The sequence below is a fragment of the Asparagus officinalis genome, chromosome 3, assembly GCF_001876935.1.
Source record: "Asparagus officinalis chromosome 3, Aspof.V1, whole genome shotgun sequence".
Lineage (NCBI taxonomy): Eukaryota > Viridiplantae > Streptophyta > Magnoliopsida > Asparagales > Asparagaceae > Asparagus > Asparagus officinalis.
The window spans coordinates 107,767,528-107,779,602 of record NC_033796.1 but is presented as its reverse complement, the minus strand read 5'-3'; the positions used below and the strand labels follow the sequence as shown (position 1 = coordinate 107,779,602).

Sequence of the window (12,075 nt, the reverse complement as noted above, 5' to 3'; positions counted from 1 at the left end):
TTGGTAACATTAATTGATAGATGTTTAAATCCATAAAAATGATAAAATGCTATAATATAATAGCTTAGCATTAATTAATTATAATCTAAAAATATTAATCTCTGATGTTAATAATGTTTATAGGGTAAAAGAGTACAATAAATTACGTATGGAGAAGCTAGAATGTTCAGAGATATCCTTCAAAAGAATCAAGTTATTTTCATTGCAAATGGGAAAATGATGAAAATAAATCTAAAATTCAGAAAATGTTCATAAATCATTTGAATTGGCATTAACATAGGCATGCCTATTAAAGAAACACCAACTAAGTTACATTGAAGAATAATTTAATAATTTTATCTCAATCAAAGAAGAATTCTCTATGGAAGATATAAAAAAATAGTAAGCATTAATAAGTTTTATACTTTGTTCTTCAAATACTAAAGAAATTAAATATTAATATTATAATCTAAGGTAAATTGATAATAAAAAATACAGGTATTTAGTTTAAACCTTTGTGGAAAATGACAGGGATAGAGAAAAATGTAATATTATTGACATAACAAAAACTCTTATTGGATGCACATCAGAAGAATTCATTATAGAGAAAAAAGAGGTAACTCTTAATCTTATTTAAGTAATAAATTAGAAACACAAAGAATTTCATATATATGAGATTAATATTTATTCTCATTGAAATAAAAAAACCAAAGTCTGTATTTTAAAAAGTTTGTGTTGAACATCGGAAATACATTTAACTTCTTTGTGAAGTTAAATGACAAGATAAAAGATTAACGAGCCCACGAAAGATAACCGCACAAAAAATACAACTCTAGCCTGATATCACAATCGAGTAGATGATGAAGACACTACTCTAGAATTGCCCGAGAAAAAGATAAAGGTGAGGAAGGATTGATCTTAGCTTAATAAAAAAATAAAACATAAGGAATAAAATATAATATTTTCTAAATATTTTATAGAATAATTTAATTATTTTGAGTGAATTTAGGAATCTTCAGAAATGAGTTTCATGAGCTTTTTCAGTACTTTTATATGCTTGTGCAGATGTTTTTATCATATGAAAGTATACTAGAGTTAGCATTAATCTTTAATTTGTAATTTTTATGAAGCCTATCAATGATTAGGAACAAACCTCATATTCTCTTTCGTATCGTTTTAGCATACTTTTAACCAATCATTTTGTCTTATTGGTTTTAAATATTCACTTTCCTTGCATAACATCATTTTAATATTTTTAACTTTTGTAACATTGTACTTTCTCAAGTAAAGCTTGGTTTCATATCAGTCAAAATAATATAAAAATTTAAATTAGCTTCAAATTATATTTGTTTTCTACCAATTCAAATATCAACATGAAAATTTAAAGTGAGTATAAACTATTAAAGTGGAACTGAGGAACAAATTTTAATTAGAAAATAATCTAAAAATACTTAATCATGATATTTCACCACGTGCATTACACGTGTATAAAACCTAGTAAGTTTAAAAAATGCAGCACGTTACTCATATTCTAACTAGACGTAAACATTAACAAAGTAAGCCACGCATCTTAAATGCGAGTTTTTAAAGATAATTTTGGTATTTTCAGTAAAAATTTTGACCGGTAAGTGATCGATTGAACCAGAAAACCAATTTCGAAAGTGGTCTACGTATAAATTACTAAAACGAAAAATGGCTGATATACAATTACCCTATTTATGGTGGTTTCCATGAGAAAAATCCTAATGAATTCATATCGTATCCAGAATTTATGACCTGTATCGCAAAACATAACACGGGTGGATAACATTTTCTGCTGAGGCGCTTTTTTTCGTGCAGAAAATACTTGAACGCACAAGGCCTACAAACCACAAAGGCTGCAAGCCGCAACCAGGCATTTTCTTCCTCAACAAATCAAAACTGGAACGATACGCAACACATATATAATGCCAAACTCTGAACAAGCTTCAACCAATAAATAAAACTTTCTGCCATGTAGAAATCAAGAACAAAAAAAATTTGCAAACAGAACCATGCTAAATTATGCATCTCATAAAAACTGCTTACACCTTCATGACATGTTACAAGCTATTCTACAAAACGATACCGATTGCTAAAATTATCGATAATCTACATGTATAATATAGAGAAATATGAAATGCCTACGGATTGACTGGCTTTCCTTTCAATTTGGGGAAGGGGTCTTGTTTGCTAAGAACGACGACTTTGTTTTTATGAGCAAAGTAGCCTTTCATGAGATTCTTGTAAATCAGAATGGACATCATACACTCCACCTATTAAAAGAACCAATTAGATTTAAAATATATGAATTATACATAGCGAGAAAGATCAAGTAACAGCTACAAAGAGAATAAGAGTAGGTACCTCGTCTGCATCCATGTCCACTTCAAGCCACCTCAGAGCTTTGACTATTTGTTCCAACTTAATTTGGTGTGCTTTGCTAGCATCCTTCTGTTTCTGGATGATATATCTGAGGACATCGAGACAAAAAACATTTACCATAATAAGGTTTGCATCATCCGGTTAGCTACGTCGTATATTGAGCTAATAGCAGACACACCATGTACTACGGGCGGATACCCCTAAATCACTTTTGTTGTAAGTTTAATTTTCTTAGGGTTATTTGCGGTCAGACCCTTGGCCTATCGCTAAATTGCTGATAGACTCCTTGTACTTCTATTGTTGCAAACAGACCCAATCGATCCTCAACTCTGTTAGTTTCACGTTAAGACTGAGCTTCATAAACTGATACATATGAGCCTCATTAACTGATTGACTTAAAATAAACTTGCATGATGATCATTACATACAACTAATTTAAATGGGAAATTAACGGAGTTGAGTATGCAAGGGGTCCATCTGCAACAACGGAAGTACAATGAAATCTATCAGCAATTTGCATAGTACAAAGGGTCTATGCTCAAAACCTTTTTAAATTAGCACTTAGATTCACAAATTTCTAAATAGAGTCATCTTTCCGTTATTTACACCCGTTACGTGGGTGTCACATGTCGTCAATGCGCTGCAGATTAATCCCCTGATACTTCAGTGTGTTGCAGAGGGCCTTATTCTCTTATAAGTGTTGAACATATATCTCCTATCCCACACATAAAGATAACAAAATGCGCTCTGTTTGGGTATCAGAAGGTCTAAGTGCTAATGAAAAAGTTGAGGCAATCAATGGTTTATAGCACATGAGGTGTACCTGCAACTAACCCTAATATATTCTGTATAGTTGATTGAACTTACATTTTCTTAACCAGTCTTTGATATACTTGGAGCTCGAGCTTCTCCAAAACAAGGTATACACCTGACCTTAAAAACCTGTTAATGCTCATGAAGTGTTAGAAATAGATAATCTATTAACTTGCAAAAACTGTAAAGTGAATTAGTGTGGACACACACTGATCTTCATGTTCTTGAAGCGCTCTTCTAAGAAGCCGGACATCACCCCTTATTAGAGCTTTGATGACATCTGCATACTGCATACATAAATATCAATTCTTAAAATCTTAGACGTTCTGATTACATAATCTAATATTTAAAGCAGAATGATTAACTTGAAAGAAGAAATAAGTTTTACATAGCTAGAGGAAAAATACTCCTTGCTCACTGACACATTCAATAATATTTCGACATAAGAGGGATTCACTATATCCTAGTCTCCTTAAATTAGCAGGTTATTACAGTTTCATATGAGTTTTGGAACCGCTACATCAACATATCTCAGATATCAAGTGAGGGTCTAGAAAAATCCAAAAAAATTCAACATATCTTGATTAAGTGTTAGTGCAGTATGTGTGAATCTTCTCAATATCTGATCAATTCCACACTGCTCATCCTGATTTGTATATAGCTTTTATTCCACACAAGCTATATAAAAGAACATGTTTTGAGGGCTACACAACACATCAATGGTCACAAAATGGAAGGTGTTCGAACAACAGGACAAAATGTACCAACAGAGTAATGGCTTATAAGCTTTCCAAATAGAGGACTTTTTATCTGCTTAAGTTCATGATTTTCACCAAAAGGTGAAGAGTGCTGATCAGTCATTACTTATTAGGGTAACCCAACAATGTACCAATAAAACATCCTTCTAATCCAAAATATGTTCATACAGCCTCATTAATCTCTGACCACAAAGACTCATAGCCACGTTTAAGCTCAATGACGTTCCGCGTAGTCTGATGGCCAACTTGAGGGGAAGTATTGACTGTTAAATTTGTTTTATATGCATTTCTAGCCCACGACCCATAACAGCTTGACTTGTCAGTAGAAGTGTCATCTTATAGTTCTAATGACAACATGTCACGTCTCTAATCTCTCATTAATATTTCATGCAGTAAAGCATAACCAACAATATTAAATATTTCAAAAATCTTTGATCGTCAGTCTCAGGAGTTGAAGCATGCTGCATACCACCGTGTAGGGTAAAAAATAGCACTCTAAAGGTATCCCTTTAAAATAGATTACATTACAAATGATTTAAAAGTTACATTTATACCCTAAAAAATTTCTCTGTAAAAATACAGGTTTATTAACAGTGGGGTCCGATATCTCCAATAGACTCAAGAATCTATTGTTAATCACCCTGTGGGATGAACCAAAGGAACCTTTGATTAACAAGTTATAAGTTTTATATATGAACTCAAAATTATAAATAACATTAAGAAAATAGAAGTACAAAATAGACGTTCTAATGTGAGGAGGACTTTCACAATAAAAAGACAATTCTTATCGATTCCTAATAGAGAGGACTTTTCTATCAGAAAAAGACATTTGCTTCTTGATTTTTTGAAACTTTAGTTTAAGGACATTACGGTCTGCTTTTGGTTTGATTTAAGTTTAAAAATATTTCGGTTCATAAACTGACTTTGATTTTAAGAATTTCGGTCCAGATTTTGATTTTAGTTTTAAGATATTTCGGTCATATATTTGATTTTAGTTTCAAGATATTTCAGTCATTTTGATTTGATTTTAGTTTTATTTCGATCATATATTCAACTTGATTTTAGTTTTCAGACACTTTGCTCATGAGGTTCATTTTAAAGTTTGTTGGCGCTTTCTGCAAAGCTATGAAATCTTAAGTTGTTTCTGCAAAACCTATACATTTCAGGGTGTTCATTGTAAAATCTTTAAGCTTCAAGGTGCTTGCTGCAAAATCTGAGAGCTTCTTATTGCAAAATTCGAAAGCTTCAGGAATATTCAAGCAAATTTTTACAAAATGCAGGTTTTCTTGTAAAATCTGCATATCTTAGGGTCATTTCTGCAACTATGAGATTCTGTGAATGTTCTGTTTGACTTTTATGCAAATTTTTGGTATTTTCTGGATATTTCTACAAATTCTGCCTTTTGTAGTATTTCTGCAAATTTACAGGCTCTATGGACCTTTCTGCAAAAATGCAGTTTCTAATGGTTTCTGGGTATTAATAAAATTTGTGTAATTCTAAAGCCGCAAATAATAAACATTATACAAAGAAGATGGGTCAGGGCTCGATATATTTATCGAGTCCAATGGGCTTCTTCACTTAATTGGGCCTGTTAGTCAACTTGGCTCTGGAGTATTCTAAACCAGATTATGTTATCCCGCGGCAACTTAACAAGGTCAGTTTATTATTATTATTATTTGTTAACATGCATCTTTTTCTCTTTGAAAGGTTTGATGTGAGATTTCTTTTCTCTTTTTAATTCTTTTTAAAACAACTTTTTTCTAAAGACTCATTTTGTTTGAAAAGTTTCCTAATTATTTTATATTTATACATGCAGACCTCTAGGGTGTGTGGCAACTTAGTGAAAATGGGCCACAATTGGTTTTAGAACTGGTTCTTTTGAGAACCAATTTTAGTTCTGGACCAGCTCCCCCGGTACACAACAACCAGTTAAAACCTCTAAAATTGAACTGAAAAAAATGGACCATTTATGGCCGAATTTTTTCCAATCAAAAGACACTTCAAAACTGAACCAGGTTCAAACCAGAAATAGAGTTATTAATTCATATCTTTAATTTGTATCGAAATAGAGTTATTAATTTGATTCCATGTTCTATCTATATAAATCCTCTGCATGGTGCTTCGACAATTATTACACAAAAAAGTTTGTGGAAGAAGTTCTTGAAAAGAGTAAGGTAAAACGTTTTATCATTTTTTATTATATTTTTGTATAGGCGTTAATGTCTTTGTATTTTGTTAGGCATTAATGCTTTGTGTTTGATCTAGTGTTAATGTCGTTAAAAACTTGATTTGGCATTAACTTGGGTATTTGATCCGGTGTTAATGTTGTTAGAAATTTCAGTCAATATTAATGTTGCTGGAAACTTGATTCGATGTCAATGCCGTTTGAAACTTGATTCGGCGTTAATGCTGTTAGAAACTTGATTTGGCGTTAAAACAATTGGAAACTAGATTCAGCATTAATGACATTGGAAACTTGATTCGGCTTAAATGTTTTTGGAAACTTGATTCGGCGTTAATGCCATTGAAAATCTGACTCAGCGTTAATGTCCTTGGAAACGTTAATCAAATTTTTTTTTAAGAGAAACTAGATTCATATACAAAAAGGTTTATTTGTTTATTATTTTTTTAAAAGTTGGACTATGATGATTATTTTCTTTTTCATTTTTTCTTTTGAGGAAAATTATGATTATTTTCTTTAATAAAAACATTTGACTCTTTTTCTTGAAATAAAGAGAACCTTTTTTGACAAAATTGAGACATGTTACTAAATAAAACAAACTTTTTTTTATAATGAGCCACCCAATACTTGGCCCAACTCGAAATTCTTTTTAAAATTTTATTTAGCACGCAAAAGCCCATGTATTTAACAGGAAACATAAAAAAGGTCTCAACTCTCTCTTTCTCCATCCTTTTGCTAATACAAGAAAGAGGAGGAAAGAATCAGGCGAAGTGGCGGCAAGCGATTGAAGGCAATATGCGGCGGTGAGCACCAATGGTCAGAGGCGGCAGCCAGCAAGTGGTAAAAAAATTGAAAGGAAAAAAATTTACCCTAATGTTTGCTAGGAGATGGATTTTTGGTTGTGGGGCTCTGAATGAAGATCAGAGTGATGTTAGAAGTGATGAAGTGGTTGAGGGTTTGGATCTTTTAGCTACGAGTGCGATTTTTTCAGAATGATGATGTTTCTTTTCTTTCTTTCTTTCTTTTTTTTTGCTAAAGATGATTGGAGGCTTTATACATAAGAGAAGAAAGATGAGCTACTCATGATGGGAATTTGAAAGGCTTGAGAGAGGTTAGTGGGTTTCAAATTACAGCTAGAGGGTTCTTAAGGAGAATCACAGGGGTTACAAAATTGATGATTATTTAATTAAAAGTTACGATTAAGAATTTGAATGGGTAAACCCCTTAATGTCGCCAGCACACTTTGAGCAAACCGACATATTGCTCATGTTATCTTTATTGGACGAGATCTACTTCGGCCATTTTATTTTATTTTTTCAATGACTTAGGCCTCTTGAATTGGGCTTTTCCTCTTTTATTTAATTTTATTGTCTTTTTTTCCTTTTCCGGCCATCTAATAGGCCATATTTTTGTTTGTTGTTTTTTTATTTATTGGATTACCCTTCAATGATACCTTCATTATCACACATTTTACTCACTATTTTTCTATTTTGTTTATTTAATTCTGTTTGCAGTAGACATTTTTTTATTTTAATACTTAGTAAGCCGATTGAACACAACTCTTTATTATATTTTTTTCGAGGTTCAACATATGGATCCATATATAATCACAAACTCAACATGAACGCTTTTCAACAAATCTGATTTAAGGAAAAATTCTTTCAACAAATCCGATTTAAGGAAAAATTCAGTAGCTTAAGGAAAAGGACGTTCACTGCATACTCAAGCATAATTAAGTACACTGGTTAAAGAGAAATATAAAAACGAGTGGAAATAAAAGGGGTCTGACCTCAATAAGATTGCACTTCTCTATAAGCCACATTTTGGGCAATATACCAATTGAAAGCTTCACAGGAATGAGATACTTCAGAATCATCCTATACCAATAAGTTCAAACAGGAAAAAGATAGACAAGTGAGACATGAACTCAATGAACTGATGAACTTTGATGTAGATACATAGTGTTATCTTATGATACAGCCAACAGCAATATGTGGATGGAGGTCACGAAGCGAAGAATTAATAATTACAGACATAAATGATAATAGCATCGAGACATACCTTATATTAGCTTCATAACGACGATTACAATGGAGTAAAGCATACATAAGCTTTTGATCAGCCTGTCCTTCCACAGAAGGAAAAGAGAGACATTTCAGCAATTTGGTTCACAAAAAAGTACACATAATAAGTACAGATTACAGACATCATACTAAAGTATAGATACAGAAGCAAATGCTCAATATCATTGTCTAAATCAAGTTTCAGATTCAATAGAAAAAACTGATGAATAATGTCTGAGACTCGGATGATACAATGTCAAAAGGTCAAGATTTTAAAACAATAAAAAATAGTACATGTACTGGTTGTCTAGATATTGGGACAAATGGAGGCAAGATACCCAAAGAAGAAAAATAGAAAACACAAACATGAGGCCAAAGCAAAGAAAACATTCATAAAAAGATCACGCGGTTGCCATCAAATACAAACAACTTCATAAAACTTCATTTTTACAAGGTCAACATACAAGGAGTTACAGAAATGGCAAATAAGCAGCTCTTAGTTCAAGCGTTTAGTTGTGTACTTACAGCAATAAAATTTTCATTAAGCACTTCTAGACGCCCTGTATAATACATGTAGGTGACCTGTTGATGAATGGAGGTCAATCTCCAGTTACAAAAATAGCAATATCAATAAAGACAATATGCAAAACAACAGAGAATATTATTAGAATGAATGCATATTTCTCTCAAACCTTGTCCCTCGTGGGAAACTCTTCAAAATCAAAGATCCGAGCAGTTTCAATACTTCTTATAACACTTCGACAAAGGTGTACCGTACCAAGCTGTAAAAATTCATATTGGTATCTTGGAGGTTATATGCTTCCAAATTACAAGAATTGATCTCTAGTAAAAATGGATTATCATCAAAGTACAATAAACTCTAAACACAGATGGTAAACAACCTTGAAGTACACTTTAAACAGCTGGCAAGTTACATACAAGGCTCCTACACGTTTTGGGCCTTTACCCTACAAAATATAAATACACAAGGTAAACAGCTAAATAAGAACCAGAGGTTAAAATCAAATAGGTATAACAAAATTAAAGGTTTAAGAATAAGGCAACTTCAATGCATTTAATTAAATGATGGAAAACTGCTTAACATGAACAGCCATATCTGCTAATAAAAAGTATCCAAAAATACAACAAGCAACCATAGATGAACCTACCAGCCACAACAGGCAGGCCTGGTAATATTTAAACAAATATATCTGCCATCAATGACCCTACGGCATACAACTTATGGGCAAGAAATAAATAAATTCATGTGCCAATTGCTCAACCACAGAAACAAAATATACAGCGAAATGTTGTTCCTCCCTGATGTCTTCATCTTTACCTTAAAAAGTAAATATACGCTTCCATAATTTGTGAAGTCATTTAGTTTATCAGCCAAGAAAAGAGTCAGGGCATGTTTGGTATGTTATCAATGAGATATTGACATAATATACCAAGCACAAAAGTCTCTCAACTTATAAATATACTACTCTATACAAACGGGAGAACCCAAGATTCACTATTCATGGTACACTAAATGCTACGTTAGCATTTACTGTAGTATTATCACCGCAACAACAGGGAACTGGGTACCGTAGCAATTTTTAAAAAAACAGTAGCACACGGAATACTGTAGCATTTTAAAATCTGTAGCAGCAGCGGGAACTGTAGCAATCCAAAAATTAAAACTATTGTTGTAGCGTTAAAAAAATGGGGATTACTGTAGCAAAAATGATATGTCGTGCTTTACACGGTGTTCACGACTAGTGTGATATTGTGATGTATACTCAGACCGATACGTCTATAGAATCCTAGTATAACCTGCTTAAGCCCCAAGCTGTAACTTGGAGCTCACTACTAGTACGCCATTATCGACACTTCCGCCATCAGAAATCGTGATAATTATCCACTAGGCATTTAGTTCATTGAGCTTATTTTTATGTTCTTGCAGAAGCTTTTAGGATAGGGTGGTAGTGATGCACATCGTATGCTGATATCTTCCTTTTCACCTTCATCTAGATTTTCAACTCAAATATGTAAGCTATTTTATGACTTCTTAATCTAATATAGTCCTCTATCCTACTGTAAATTCTGGTCAAAACCAAAAAAAAACAAATTTTTATGTGTCACTACTGTATTGGGCGAAGATAATGTTCAATTAACCGAATCAGGCAAAGACGATGACATAATAGTAAACAATTCAACTTCACCAAGACAAGCATAAACATAATCGTAAAGAATAAGAAGGCAAACTCACAGCAAGCGCCCCAAACACTTTCATCAGGAATGAACCGGCCCCCTTCAGCTTCTCTGGGGTTTTCCCAGAAGAAGCCAGGTCTCTATCAGCCATCTCTGCGAGCACTCTAATCTCACGAGTCACAGTGTACAAAGCCTCCATCGCCCACGCCGACTCCCAATTCCGGAACTCTTGCAAGAAAGCACTGCAAGATCCCAACTTTAGCAACAGAAATAACAATTGCGAGCGAATCAATCCATAAAAATCGAAACTTGTGACAAGATTAATGAGCTGAGAGGAAACAAAAGTGCAGAAGTAAATATTGCAGATAGATTTATATTTTCAATGCTTGGTTAGCAACATTGTTCTTAATCTTAGAAAAGATAAGTCTACAATCAACTGATAGAGACAAATGTTGCAGATTCTCAAAAAGGAAATTCAAACATAAACAACAATGACCTCTCATCAAAAAGACTTTCTAAATTTTAAATCTGGTAACTTTTGCATCAATTACTTTCAATCAAACATTGAATTCGAAATAAAAAGTATATTTCTACAATTAACTTGCAGATATCCAAAATACCGATTTGCAGTAGATTCCCAACAATGCTACATACAACATTTGTCACTGCAGGACGTGTTATTTAAAACAAGTTACAAGATTTGAGGGTGTAAATGAAAATACAAAGATTTGGGGCCTAATATAGAAAGTTAGAAACAAGAAAGAATTTAGGCTCTACTAGGACAGAAACCCTAAATTTGGAGCACATCAAACTGTAAAATTTGAAACTTGAGGTAGTACCTTGCGGATTTTAGCGTGTTATACTAAATTTTATACAATCACTAAAGTCACACATCTAAACAGAAGGCAAAGCAGCTCCTAGTTTTGTCGTAAATTTTGGTATCCCTAGTGTCACCATTGGAGAACTGAAAGAACTATCAGATGGAGCTGATGAGACCGATACTACGCTACTTCAAAGAGAACTTTGCATGAAGGTAGAATCTAAAGTTATTGTTCAAATGGTCAGAACACTTGTCGAGCTTAACACCGTCACGGCCTTAATGGAAATGTGTATGCTTGGTGAATTATATACAATCGACTAAAGTTTCACATGTCCGACTATATGGAACACAAATGAGCTCCCAATTTTTCAGAAGTTTGTTCTTTTTATGAGATTTTGTTACTGGAACTTCAAGGCGTCGAGTTTTTGAGATAAATGTGCTATGTTTGCTATTAAGAAAAAGGCATTTGCACTCCTATCCCCCCAAAGCTTCACCTTTCTTTAACTTTGGTGCCATGAAGTTCTATTTTGACAGATTGACACGACAGAGTTCTCAACTTGAAGTTAATTCGACAATGTAATACATCAAAGCCCTAACTTTCTCCCCACTTTCCCCAAAATTCTCCACGTTCGATATTCATGAACAAAATAGCGTTAGGTTTCTGCACGTCAGTCAAAACAAAACTTCAGGGTTCAAAACCGATCAAAACCAAAGTACCTTGCAGATTTCTCGAAGTAAGCATACGCATCAGCGAATCGACGAACTCGATATGAGTGCACAGCGCGCAGCAAGGGGGACAGCACATCGGCGAGATCCTGAGGGTAATGGTTGAGGAGGCGGAGGGCGGAGTCAGGAGAGACG

General features: G+C 33.4%; 1 protein-coding gene across 1 annotated transcript; it reads right to left on the bottom strand.

The window, feature by feature from the left end:
• Window positions 1,937-12,074, bottom strand: LOC109835567 (enhanced ethylene response protein 5; the record flags this gene model as incomplete). Its single annotated transcript, XM_020403534.1, has 11 exons — window positions 1,937-2,273; window positions 2,365-2,470; window positions 3,250-3,324; window positions 3,406-3,482; window positions 7,925-8,012; window positions 8,197-8,258; window positions 8,724-8,780; window positions 8,891-8,980; window positions 9,101-9,166; window positions 10,453-10,636; window positions 11,932-12,074. Coding segments are annotated over 11 exons (1,080 nt in total), but the record flags the coding sequence as incomplete, so codon positions are not given.